The sequence below is a fragment of the Leptonychotes weddellii genome, chromosome 14 (assembly GCF_054177405.1).
Source record: "Leptonychotes weddellii isolate Sample4059 chromosome 14, ASM5417740v2, whole genome shotgun sequence".
Lineage (NCBI taxonomy): Eukaryota > Metazoa > Chordata > Mammalia > Carnivora > Phocidae > Leptonychotes > Leptonychotes weddellii.
Genome location: NC_138382.1, coordinates 77,620,467 through 77,634,153, shown reverse-complemented (window position 1 = coordinate 77,634,153; position 13,687 = coordinate 77,620,467). Strand labels below are relative to the sequence as shown.

Sequence of the window (13,687 nt, the reverse complement as noted above, 5' to 3'; positions counted from 1 at the left end):
TCATACTCAGTAGAGACGGCGTCCGGGGGAGCACCCCATCCCCCACCCCGGGCGCGACCGTCAGCCCCAGGTGTGTCCGCCGAAACGGTGCGCTCCGGGGCTCCCGCGCGCACCACCAGCGGGATGGCCCTCGGGGCCTCGTGGCCTCAAAGCGCGCCACGGGCGGGACCTGAGGGTGGTGGGCGGGGCTTGAGAGCGCGGCGGGCGGGGCCGGGCGGGGCCGGGCGGGGTGGGCGAGGCCGGAGGGCGGCGGGCGGGGCCGGAGCGCGGCGGGCGGAGCCTCGAGCGTGGCGGGCGGGGCGGCTGCGGGCGGCGCGCGGCCCCTTTAAGGCGCGGCCGGGGCGGGCCCGGCGGCGCGGCCCCTTTAAGGCTTGGCCTACGTGGCAGCCGCTGGAGCCGCGGACGAGGAGCGAGGCCGGCCGCCGGGCACTTCCTGTGGAGGCCGCAGCGGGCGCGGGCGCGGGCGCCGAAGGGCCGAGCGCCGAACGAGCGAGCGAGCTGAGCGAGCCGAGCCTCCCGCCGCCGCCATGGGCCAGAACGACCTGATGGGCACGGCCGAGGACTTCGCCGACCAGGTGCGGCCTGCAGCCCGGCCGGGCCTCCCGCCCCCGGCCCCCGCCCGGAGCCCCCCTCCCGCGCCCCCCCCCCCGGGCCCCGAGCCCTCGGCCGCCCCCAGAGCCGGCCCCCGACCCCGGAGGGCTGCCCCGAGGTCTGGGCCGTGTCACCACTTACCCCATCTCCCCGACCCCGCCGGAGGATCGCACCCCCTCCCCCAACCAGGGCATTCCCTCCTGGGCTCGTCGCGCTTCCTGGCCCGGGACTCCCCCAGACCGGCCTCCAGGCCCGGCCTGGCCTTGCGCCGCCTCCCCACCAGGGCTCTGGGTGTGTTCTCGGGCCCGTGCTTCGGCACCCAGGTGGGTGAGCCGAGACCCCCGAACCTGGCCTGGGCGCTCCCAGAAGGAGAGGGGTGTTGAGGGGCTGCCTCGCCCCCTCCTGAGAAAGGAGCCCGGGGTCCTGGGGGGCGCCGCTGGTTTGGGCCAAGTCTGGCGACCGGGGAGCGCCCTCTCCCTTTTGAACTGTCGGGGTGGTCCCTGCACGCTTCCCCTTTCACTGGCACTCTTAGGGGGCGGGGTGGGGAGCTCTGATTCTGAACAGGGGTTGGTCAGCCTGGAGGCCTGGGGGTCCTCCCAGGGGAGAGGGGGCGCCCTGGTATGTGCCCCAGCCACAGAGCGCCTCAGCACTTTTTTCTTTGCTCTTTCCCACATGTGTTGGACTCATGGGGTCCCTCTGACCCTCCCAGCATTTTCCCTCCCTGTTTGGACTCTGCCCTGGGACTGAATTGAATGGGTATCTATCTGTACACAAACCTGGGAGGAAGGGGAAGCCTATCTTCTTGGGTTTTTGTTTTTTTTTTTCCCTTCCAGAGCGTACAGGTGGCATTCTGAGCAACAGGGAGGCTGAAGCAGGGCAGCTGACACACACCGGATGGACAGAATCAGACCCTAGAAAGGGGAAAGAACAGAGCTTCCACCCTCTTTTGATTAAGCTTTTGAGCATTTAGTGTCCCTTTTACTTGTAAAAGTATTCCGTTATGTCTGTGGGTTAATAGCCTTATCCCTGCAAGGCCGACTCGGGTCTGGCCCAATTGTCATTTCGTTCCTTAGTTCACTTAATGTGCTTGTGGTTTGGCCAGAGTTAGTAGTGAGGTTAAATTTTTAATTTTTATGGAAGTAGTATTGAGTAATCAAACTCTGAAGCTTAGGTTTATTGGAAGGCTTGTATTCGTTTGCGTGATTTAAAAAAAAAAAAGATAAATGAGTGTTTTCTGATCAGGTACGGGTGAGCAAGATTTTCCACTGTTCCCCTCGAGGGCTGAATCTTCCGGGTGTGGTCTGCTACTTGGGTTCTCCTTCCATCACTTTCCTGTGAGCTGGTATTGTAAAACCAATTTGGGGGAGAAAAAGTATATCAACTTGAAGAAATAGTTTTTCCTAAGGTCACAATTCTGTGTTTACAGACACAGTTTAAAAATTGTATCCTTCACAAAAACAATTCATACCGAGAGCTCTCAACCAAGTACGTCTTCCTTCCCTGTCAGTTTTCATTGACATGATTTTAGTGACCCGATTTCATTTCCCTAAGTAGCAACTCCCTAAGAAGATGGCGCTTTTCAGCAAGGGGACTGTGGGAGCTCTGTACACTCACTCTTCAGTCTGGAGAACCCTGATTTTGCAAGTGCATTTCATAACCAAATCTAGCTAAAATGTCTCTAACCCAGCTGCTGCCAACGATCAAATGATAAACTTTCCTACAGAAAAAAAAAAAAAAAGTTCAAAATCTCTTTATGTAATCTTCTCTTCTTTTTCTCCATGCATTTTGTTTGAAACAAAAGAAGCAGAATCTTGGAACCGGAAAGGCCCTTGAGGGGGACACAGGGTCTGCCTATACCAAGTTACTGCTGGGAAGGAAGGCAGGGCCTGCTGGGGCTTCTGGAATGGCCTGCGGCCTGGCCCTGGGGGCAAACCCAGACTCCAACCTCGCTTTGAGGCTGGTGCCACATAGGACAAGCTTCTGAGGCCTGGTGTTCTTCTGGCACAAAAAGAGGGAAAAGGACTGGCCTTGTAAAGGGGCACGCTGCATCAAACCCAGCACCCAGAGCAGCCCAGCGCTGTGTCTGTCAGGCAGCGCGGGCTCCCGCTTTCGGCTTATCAGCACCAGGGCCCACCTGGCTGGTGGCAGCAGATGTCCAAAGACACCTCCATGCCCCCTTGTGGGGGACTCAGGAGGGCAGTAGCCCTCGTGCACTTCAAAACGAGTCAGGAGCTGCTTCTGCCACAGTCAGGCTCAACGCAGGAGGATGTGGGCAGATGAGAGTGCAGATCCAAAGTGACAGCTTCCCGTGGACAAAATCTGGCCAAGCTGCCGTGGCGTTTTTGTTTTTAACATTTATCCACATAATATTAAAACAAAGCCGCTGATGATAAAGGTGCTGGGAGTCTAGGCTTTTAAACTGAAAATGATTTCATTTGAAAGGAATGGGGAAATGTCAGAGGCACTGATCAGGTAACGTGACATACCCGTTTTTTTCTAACCTTGTCTTCAGAAAACAAAAGCAAAAATCAAATGACAGGATTGGGCCAGGAAGTCTGGGTTGCTGAGAGGGAACCTAAAAAGGCGTTTGTTTCCTCCAGGAGTTACGACAAGAATCCCAAAACACTAACTCTGGGCCAGGTCCTCCATACTTAGTGCTGTGTTACTGGAGCGTGTGAGGCTGGCCACAGTGCCTCCATCTTCAGCCACGGGGAGGGTGGTCTTGCACGGCACGCGGTGGGCTGAAGTTCTGAGTGCCGAAGGCTGGGCTCCTCACCTCTTGGCTGTCCCGCACCCTTTCCTTCAGGCCTGCAGAGGTGAGAGCACAGGGTCAACGGCCTGGTTAGTTCTGGCTGGCAGGCCCCTGCAGAGCTGCATCCCGGGCATCAGGCTCCTTGCCCCGGGCAGCCAGGGACAGTGTCCTCCTCCTAGGAAGCCAGGCGCTAGAGAAAATGCTGAGCGTGCCCTCTGCAGACGCTAGGCGTCCGGAAGCCATCTGAGACCAGGTTGGAAGGAGCCAGAGACCAATGAACTCAGCAATCCAAAATGACGTCTGTGTCCTGCAGCTGGTGCTCGCTGCCATTCAGCAGAATGTAACCCCCGAGCACATCTGCACCAGTAAACAGGAGTATTAGCACCTAATGGGTTCGGCCTGACAGCTCATCACCAAGGTGACAGATAAGCTGAATGGGGCCTTGCTCTCCATTGGGGCCTTTGGTTTTTACCTGTCTTTGGCATGAGAGAGCCAGGCCTGGGCGCTCTGACCCCCAGGAGCTCCCCGTGGCCTCTGGTCAAGTGTTGGGTAGGTAGGATGGCCCCGACAGAACAGTGCCGGGGCGTACATAGGGCGCAGGTGTTAGGGCTCTGGGTTAACTGCGTGGATGGCCGCTGGATGTGAGTAGAGCTCTGGGAACGGTGATGGGTTCTGAGCATCCTTTCCTCTCGTTCCTCTGCTCTGTGCCCCCTTCCCTCCCAGGGCTTCCTGCCTTGTGCTATCAGGAGCGAGGGGAGAAGGCAGGGAGAGCTCATTCTTCCCTGCTTGCCCATCTTAGGAGGTTAAGAAAAGCCACCCTGTCTCTTCTGGGGAGCGGGGTGGAGACGTGGGGGGACTGTGGTTAGTGAAGCTTTTCCTGTAAAATGAAGCAAGCTCTGTTCTCTTCCATGTGACCTGTCGCTGCTCACCTTTGGTTAGGCTCTTAGTCACGTGGGGTTTTGGTACAGAAAGGCAGGCCATCTGCAGGCCTGCTGACTTGTTCCTGTACCTGGAGGTGCAGCATGGACCCACAGAGTAGCACTCCGGGAAACTTGCTGGGAGAGCTCTGGGGCCATGGTGGATGCACACGTGTGAGTCACTGAACTCTTGCTTCAGCCCTGACTCAGCCTGATGGGAGGGAGGTCACCCAACCACAAGTTCTAATTATCTGGGATGTGTAGGCTTGAGGTGGCCCTTGAGAAGGGCAGCCCCGGTCTGGCGATCAGAAGGTCTGACTCGCCCTTTTCCAGTTCCTCAGGGTTCTCCACCAAGAATTGCACACTGTTTCCCTCCAGTCCTTTCCGTCGCGAATACTCAGAGAAAGTAGGGTTCTCTGTGTTGCACGGGGGCTGCAGGTGGCTGTGGGATGTGATCACTGTGTTCTCAGAGTTAAGGCGCCGGCGGGGTATGTTTCTGAAATCCCCTCCAGAATAGTAACCCTCGGAAATCTCAGCTTTCTGTATTGCCTGAGTCCCTCAGACGCTGTCACTGCTTATGAGCCGTATCACTCTTGACTCTGAATCAGGGGCTCTTCCCTGCTGTGGCAAGGGGATGCTGTCCACAGATGCATGATGTGGATTCAGTGGCCAAGTCTGAACCGTTGTGACCGACATGCATTCAGGGAATCTGTAAAACTGGGTCTGGCCTCGTGTTTCTTTTTTAAACCTTTTTTTTTTTTTTTTAAGATTTTTATTTATTTGACGGAGAGAGAGAGAGAGAGAGAGCGCACAAGCAGGGGGCAGCAGCAGGCAGAGGGAGAGGGAGAAGCAGGCTCCCGGCTGAGCAGGGATCCTGATGCGGGACTTGATCCCAGCACCCATGACCTGAACCAAAGGCAGACGTTTAACCGACTGAGCCACCCAGGCACCCTTCCAGAGCCTCTTTTAAACCGGCGAGCCTCTAATAAGCACCTGTTTGGACTGAACATGGAAGAAAAAAACCAATGTTTAGGGGCGCCTGGGTGGCTCAGTTGGTTAGGCATTTGCCTTTGGCTCAGGTCATGATCCCAGAGTCCTGGGATCAAGTCCCACATCGGGATCCCTGCTCAGCCGGGAGCACTTCTCCCTCTGCCTCAGTCTGCCTCAGCCTGCTGCTCCCCCTGCTTGTGCACACGCTCTCTGTCTGTGGGGCTGGCTTTTCACAGGCATCGCCAAGAACCTTGCACACGTGAGTCACTGAACCTTAAAAAAAAAAAAAGGCTCTGGAGCAGCCTGACTTACAAAATATAGTCAGCCCTAAGCCTAGACCGCATCTGACTTTGAAAATGAGATATATGCTTAGTACACAGCACAGATAACCTGAATTTTGGCATTTTTTCCCCTAAGCCCAGAGCTGTCTCCTCAGCATGTCTCATGGGGAAGGGAGGAGTCTCCTCGTTGCTCTTTAATGCTGTTGACCCAGACACTCAAATTAGGAGTACAGACTCCTCACGGAGACTTTTAAACACTACCTGTGTCCCTTGGGCCATGCTGCGGAGCAGTGCATGTGTTAAATGGGGGTGCTTACGGGGAGGGGGCTCCGAATGAGGCCCAAGGGTGCGGGCTTGTTTGCTCCTCACTGGGGAGCACAGCGCCTCTCAGCTCAGTTCGGGGCAGCTCAGCACCCCGCCGATGTCTGTCTGCCTGCCTTTTGGGCTCAGCCTCCCCTGGAGTCCCGCCGTGGCCGCAGTCTGTGTGTCTACACGGACTGGACTGGGAGCGATACCACCGTTGATTGTTGCCGGGCCGTATGAAAACATTTGGGGGCCTTGAGGCAGAAGTGGCAGGGTTGGTGGCGTCCGCTGTCCCTGTCCCTCCTGGTCTGATGCCGGGGTGTGTGGACACCAAGTGTACGTACGTCTTATGTGTGCTCTACGTAGGCCCCCGAGTTCACAGGGGCATTCGAGGCCTCTCTTTCTAAACAAGGTTCTTTCTCCTTCCCTTTTCTCCTCTGCTTATTCAAGTTGGAGTCTTAGCAACCACTAACCCAGCTGTCCTCACTTTGTAGGATAGCATAACTGTTCCCCGGCCTCCAGAAGTGATTTGGCTTGTTCACGGCCACAGGGCACGGGCTGGCGGCGCTCACACCGAGCCTCGTCTTCACCGATGCACGTGGTTCATTGTCCAGGCGTCTTGTCTCTCAGGTGACCTCTGCGGTCAAGGGCTGAGCAAGCGTTTGCAGAAGCGCCACCTTGGGGCTCAGTCAAGCTCAGTAGCTCTGAAGAGAAAGGACAGCTGCCTGTAATCCCCCGCACTCCTCCCCCGTGACCTGTCTGCTGTGGCCCAGGTGGAGGGGGGGGAGGGGAGGCTTCTCTGCGGACCGAGCCAAAGTTGGCCAACCAAGGGTTGATCGAAACAGCCAGAGGCTCATTACCCGCGGCTGAGAGCATCAGCTGTTTCTAGAACTTGAAAGCAGCTTTTCAAAACACAACAATTAAGAGACGCTCTTAGATACTAGATACACCTTCGTTGGTGCCAATAAGGTTTCATCAGCTCTGAGAGGGGCTGTGATGTTCATTTGACCGTCCCTTTGTGGAGGCCAGACCCACAGATGCCCTTTAGACTCTGCTACCTGACGCGTCACTGGGTGGGTCCCAGCCTTCCGAGAGCGGCTGTTACCATGTGTGGTAGGGTTTCCCTTTGCACTTCGTTTCGAGGTTGGAAAGAAAAAGTGGCTGCCGGGACCTGAGGGACATTGGTGCCCCGATTCAGCTCGCGTGTTTGTTTCCTAACTGTGCTGTTGTTAATGGTCCATCTCGCGGCGGGGCAGGAGGAAGTTCTAAATGTGTTTTCTCTCTGCTTGATGTTTGCCAGTGATTTTCCCAACTTGAATTTTGCTGCTGTTGACACAGTTGTCCGTCCCTTTGTGTGTCTCTGTCAGAGACTCGAAGGGCTGTGGAGGTGAGCTGCACCAGTCCCACGTGTGCACTCCCAGTGCTCGCACACAATGGCCCACCTTCTGTCTGGTGCGGGCTCCGGGAGGGGCCGAGACATGCACGTGGGACTGCTCCGCAGGTTCTGGCCAAGTGTAGACGCGGGAGCTTACCGCTGGGTCAACTGAGAGGCCCTCTAGGCCTGGGACCCTGGCTGTCACCGAAGCGGCCTGCCGTCTCAAGAGTGTGCATGCCTCTCTTCAGTCTAGAGGCGGTCTGAGCTTCGTCGGGGGTGCTGGGAGGCCAGGGCCCAGCCGTGTGTGACCAGGAGGCCAGGTCGAGCCTCAGCCCGGCAGCGTGGGGTCAGTGCGGCACTGAGCGAGCCCCTCTCCCCTGTGGGGTTCAGTTTGCCCATTTGTAGAAGAAGAGGTTCTCAAAGGAGTGGGGGCAATTTTGTCCCCCCACCAAGGGACACGTGGCACTGTCTGGAGGCATTTTGGGTTGTCACAATTGGAGGGGGGCTGCTAACGGCATCTGGTGGGCAGAGGCCAGGGATGCCGCTCACCACCCTTCGGTGCAGGACGGCCCATGATAGAGAGCCCACAATAGAGATTGACTCGATGCAGATGCCCAGGGGCACAGGTGGGGAGGCTGCCCCCTAGTGAGCTCGCGGGGCCTTGTCACGCTGTGATCCTAACTCACCAAGGCCCTCGCCTGAGCATGCATGCCGTGCGTTGTTGCCGTCTACACACGGGTACTGAGACGACAGGGGATCCCAGAAGGGCGCCGTGGCCGTCGCCCCGGGGGTCTGAGCCAGACAGGCCGGTGGCACCTGCAGACCCGCAGGGTAGTGCAGGGAGAGGTGCTGAGGGTCCCTGCGCGCCCCGGCGTCCAGCGTCCGTCCCGCGGCTGCCTCAGCTGGGTTTCTGTGGCCCGCAGTTCCTCCGAGTCACGAAGCAGTACCTGCCCCACGTGGCGCGCCTCTGCCTGATCAGCACGTTCCTGGAGGACGGCGTCCGCATGTGGTTCCAGTGGGGCGAGCAGCGTGACTACATTGACACCACGTGGGGCTGCGGCTACGCGCTGGCCTCCGCCTTCGTGCTCCTCAACCTGCTCGGGCAGCTGAGTGAGTGGCCCCGAAGCGCGGGACGGGCGGGGCAGAGCATGTCTCCGGGGGTCTCCTGGGACGGCCGACCTCTCCCTCCCCTCCTTCCCCGGCAGCGGGCCCCCGGGTGGGTGCTCTGCTTGCTACAGATGACTTGGTCCCGGTTTCAAGCGCCTGGAGTGGGACATGCGGGGGATCCGGGGGGGACGCGGATAGGAGCCAGAGCCGTCGGGAACCCAGGCTGTCGGGAAAGGGTGAGCGCTAGGCCGGGATGCAGCTCACGTGGGCCTCAGGTCTTCTGCTCCCGGCCACTGCCTTCTGGTGGCAGCCCCCCTCCCTTGTACCTTGTGGGGCAGGAAAGGGGCCTGCGCCTTTCAGGCTGTCCCGAAGCTCTCCACAGCAGAGTTTCTGATGGACCACCCACTCTGGAAACGGGCCCATTCTCTGGAGCAAGGGATCCACTTTCTAGAACGGTGTTTCTGATAAGTAAGGTCCAGTTGACTCGTGTGTGGTCTGTGCCTCTGACCAGTTCTCCTGGAAGTTGCTTTTTCCTTGGGGTGGGTATTGGGGCTGCTGCTGCACGGGGCTCAGGTGAGGTGGCCAGGGACCCGGTGGCGTCTCTTCGCCTGGCACTCGCCCACAGCCCCCTGAGCCTTGCCCTTCTCCTTTCCAGCTGGCTGCATCCTGGTGTTGAGCAGGAACTTCGTGCAGTACGCCTGCTTCGGGCTCTTCGGGATCATAGCCCTACAGGTACACAGGATGCGCCATCCGGGTCTCTCTCTTCCTTGCTGTGCTTGGAGCAGAGCTTCTGCAAAAAGGCGTTTCTGGGGATTCAGCTTCATTCCCCCCTTGAGCCCTCTGCCTGGACCTCCTCTTCTTTTCTGAGAAGTCACTGGATTTTGCTCAAAGCAAGCTCAGGGGAGTGGGAGAGGATGGTGCCCTGAGAAGGTGCCAAGCTCTGGGTAGCCACCGTTTTGCCACCTTCCTGAGTTTCCTTTGACAGGAGGACAAATCACAAGGTTGGCTACAGCCAAGACATGATCTTACCATTTTACCTCGTAAGGAAGGCCCAGCTAGCCGCACGAGCTGTGTAACATAGCACGCGGACCGACCGGTGCCCTCAGCTGCCGCGCTCCAGCCCACCTTGGGCACAACTCCGGTGAGCAGGTGCTTGTTAAGCAGGCCCGGGCTGGTGAGCACGCCCTGAGAAATGCTGAGCCAGGTTGTTGAACTTGGAGCCGTCCTGGGGTCCTAAACCGTTTGTGTATCTTACACTCACACTTATATTGGAGAAATTGCCTACTGCAGTTAATTCTATAGAAGTCCGAATGGGTTTGAAAATGCTGAGACTCCAGTTTCTGTCTCTGTTCTCTGTTCCCTCCAGACGATTGCTTACAGCATCCTATGGGACTTGAAGTTTTTGATGAGGTACGTGTGCTCCACACGGTGAGCTTCCTTTCCGTGTCTCTCGACTCAGGAGCTAGCAGTGGGAGTGAACTTCTTCGGATCCAAGTGTGCTTGAGTCTGTAGGGGGTGTTGGCAGAGGCTCCCCCTTGATCCCAAGCACAGGGGCGCACGAAGCCATCTCTCCCAGTCGTGTGTTCCGAGGGAGGGAAGGAGGGACAGAATGACCGCGCTTTGCTCGCGGTGCCGGGTGACGGCAGAGCCAGGGCTGGGGTGGCCCGAGTGCGTTCAGGCTCCGGTCACTGCTCGGCAGAACAGACGCATCTGTCCTCAGCTGTGGAAGGCCTTTGCAGGTGTAAGGCAGTCACCCAGCTGGTCTGGCATGGTTTGGAGAGAGGGACCTAAGGGCCTTTCCTGTGCTCCCGCCAAGATCTCCCGACCTGGTCGGATGGGCATGTGTCGTGCCCGATGAGCCTTAGTGACTCACCTGGTGTGTCTGTTCTCAGGAATCTGGCCCTGGGAGGAGGCTTGTTGCTGCTCCTAGCGGAGTCCCGTTCCGAAGGGAAGAGCATGTTCGCAGGCGTTCCCACCATGCGCGAGAGCTCTCCCAAACAGTACATGCAGCTCGGAGGCAGGGTTTTGCTGGTCTTGATGTTCATGACCCTCCTTCACTTTGACGCCAGCTTCTTCTCGGTGAGTGTTCCTGTTTGCTTAAATGGGTCAGGTCTCCTGTCTGTGGAAGGGGTGCTGCTCCCCACCCCCTTCTCTGGTTGTGTACTAAGCCTAATCGAGGGGCTGTTGGAATGATGTTGGAACGAGTTGGTTCAAAGGAAGCAAACCTTTGATCCTATTAAAAGGAATAAAAACCCGCAAGCTCTTGTGGGCTCAGAGCGGACAAATGAAGTCGAGAATCTCCCTGACCTCACTGGGGGACCCGCTGCCTGGCATGCTGACCGCCCAGCTGCCGACCCAGGCTCTTTACAGACTACTTCTTCCCTTGCCCGCTGCTCACACTTCTGTCACGTACTGTGTGCGTGCCGGGTGTTGACTGCAGAGCTGCCGGTTCGGTCCTGTTCCCAGGAGCTTACAGCGCACATCTTTAGAGCCCGCTGGGTGCCCTGACTGGGAGAGGTTCCCGAGAGGGGGGAGCCCGGTTCTGAGAAGCACTGGGGAGTATCTTGATGGCTTGCAGGCCCACAGGCTCAGACCCGGGTGTGTCCTGGTAAATCACAGCCCGTTCAGAGGAGGCTTTCCTTTACCCTCGCCCCGACTGCTCGTGCTTTGGAGCGATGCTGTATATACCGCCCCCCCGCCCCCCGCCGGTACCGCTCACTTGAATGCATGCCCCTCTGTGACGTCACCGACACCTACCACAGTGACAAGGGCAGTTGGAACTTGCCCGTTAAAACAGGGTATGTCTCTTCTTCCTCACCCTTTTTTTTTTTTCTTTGGTATTTCTCACCTTCCAACCTATGTAGATTCTCCAGAACATCGTGGGCACAGCTCTGATGATTTTAGTGGCTGTTGGTTTTAAAACCAAGCTAGCCGCTTTGACTCTTGTCGTCTGGCTGTTTGCCATCAACGTGTATTTCAACGCCTTCTGGACCATTCCTGTCTATAAGCCCATGCACGACTTCCTGAAGTACGACTTCTTCCAGACCATGTCGGTGATCGGAGGCTTGCTCCTGGTGGTGGCCCTGGGTCCCGGGGGCGTCTCCATGGATGAGAAGAAGAAAGAGTGGTAACAGACCCCTTCCCTGCCTGGCTGAGACCCGTGGCCATCGAGGACTGGTTCGGGGCGGATTTGACAAAACTGCCAGCATTTATGTACCCTCTTCCCTCCCCTCCTGGTAAAGGCACAGATGTTTTGAGAGTTTATTTGCAGACACCTGAAAATTGATGGCTAAATTTGCTCTGGACCCACACACACCTAGTATCTGACCCTCGGAGCTGGCCGGCTGGATGGCAGTATCTACCCCCACCCCCTCACCAAGGCAAGGCCTCGGCTTCTCGGAGCGAGTGGCTGGCTTGGCTGGGGCCTCACTTCCTATTTTGTTTCTGGTTCGCGGGTGGGGGCCTCAAGCTGTACTGTGAGCAGATACATTTGTGTATCCTTCAAAGCAGTCTCCCTCTTATTATTTTTTCAGTTTACGTTTTTAACTAAAATGAAAGGATTCGGGATGGCCCAGCCCAACATCAAACACACTGTCCAAGTCCTGGTTTTAAACCACCCCCACGGCTCCGAGTTGGCCCTGCCCCGCACTGTAATACTTGCGGGGCCGGTGACGGCATTTAGAGAGACCCAAACCCAAAGAATGACGCTGCACTGGAGGGGTGGCCGCGGCCACTGTCCACGGTGGAAGTCACTCATCAGAAAACCGCTTCAGACTGGGGCCGAGGTTTGAGAGGGCAAACCCCCGGGAGCTTTAGTGGCTCAAGGTGGGGACGGAGGCGCTCCCAAGTCCTCTGCAGGGACCCACGCTCCGACCCTGGCCTGGCCACACGTCTGCAGGTTGGCTCCCGTGTGAGGGGCGTGGGCCGAGTGGCAGCCGCGTGCGGCAGGGCAGCAACAAAGCGGGCTCTAGACCAGTTACCTCACCCCCGACCTTTACACAGAGCCTCTGCTGAAGGCCTGGGCACAGCTCTGACCCGGCTGAGCGCCCCGCCCGGTTCTCCTCCGGCTGGAGGGATTCTTCCCAGGCTGTGCAGCCACGATGTACCATCCTCACCAGGCTGTCGCTTGCTCTGATTGTCTATTTGCTATGCTGAATGCAGCCCAAATTACTTTTTACAATTTGTGATGCCTTACCGATTGGATCTTAATCCTGTATTTAAAGTTTTCTAACATTGCCTTACACTGCGTTTCTCTTCTTGGGGGTATGAGCGCCTGTTGCTCTTCTCCGCTCGCGGGGCCGTAGCGGACGCCACGAGGGGAGAGTGGGGCATCTTGGTGCCTCCCCCCGGTCCTCCCCCAGACCCTCTTGGGGGCAGGCTGACCAAACTCGAACGAGGACTGCCTGAAGCTTGTCTTTTCTCCTGGCTCATCAGTTAGATGTGCAGGCCTGAGGGTCACCCCCGGGGATGCTGGGGTTCAGTCCCGAGCCAGGATCCACATCTACCAGCCAGACCAGAGCCAGCGTGAGGTGGGGAAGCTGCCCTGCTTTTGCCCCCCAGTGCTCTTAGAACCTTACCTGGCTCTGCAGCCTGGACCCACCAAGCCTGAGGGCGGCATCTCGTGCCCATGCCCCAGCCCCTGTGGAGGCTCATCCCACATGTTCCTAAACCCTCGCCCACAGCTCACTTGTATACCCCTCTGGCCTTTCGAAGATGAAGCAATGGCTTACGGACAGAGGGCTTTTCTACTTCCCAGCACTAGGATGCTCACCACACAAAGGGTGGTTTCTGACTCCATGTTTCCGCCTTGGTAGGGCCATTGCTTGGTGCACCCCCTTCCCCGTCAGCACAGCAGTCCTCTCAAAGGACACTTGGCCAAGTCTGTTCCTCTGCACCGTTTTTGACAGGGTACGGGTCCTTCTCGGCCCTGTGCTCGCAAGGCCTTTGTTGGTTTGTAGAAACAGGTTGACCCCAGGAGGCTGAGGGGTGTGGTCAGAGGTCACCCTCCATGCCAGAAGTTATTCCGGCCTCCTCCACCCTGAGCAGGCCAGTGCCTGAGACGGGGTAGATGCCTTTGCAGGGAGGAAAGAAAAATACCATCTATCAATTGGCTTTGGCAAAACAATTTCTGAAAAATTTTTTGCTTTATGTGGGAAATAGGTATAAATCTCATTTTATGCTGTATTTTATATCTTAGTTGTGTTTGAAAACGTTTTGATTTTTGGAAACATCTAAATAAATAACGGCATTTGTTGTATGTAGTGTGATCCTCTGGTGTTGTCCAGCTGGGGTGGGGCCTGGCCAGGCCTCTCCTTGGACGCCGAGCAAGCCCAACAAAGCCTCTAGGCTTCGCTGAGGAGCACTTAGAAGC

The 13,687-nt window shown here is 57.2% G+C and overlaps 2 protein-coding genes across 2 annotated transcripts in view; both read left to right on the top strand.

The window, feature by feature from the left end:
* Positions 1–13,687, top strand: part of SURF1 (SURF1 cytochrome c oxidase assembly factor) — an 82,999-nt gene that overhangs the window by 61,367 nt on the left and 7,945 nt on the right. The gene's annotated exons all lie outside the window — the stretch shown is intronic.
* SURF4 (surfeit 4) lies at positions 392–13,573 on the top strand. Its single transcript, XM_081803880.1, has 6 exons — positions 392–575; positions 8,133–8,319; positions 8,972–9,048; positions 9,683–9,726; positions 10,209–10,395; positions 11,181–13,573. Exons 1-6 carry the CDS (start codon positions 528–530, stop codon positions 11,445–11,447), a joined length of 810 nt encoding a protein of 269 aa, XP_081660006.1. The 5' UTR covers positions 392–527; the 3' UTR covers positions 11,448–13,573.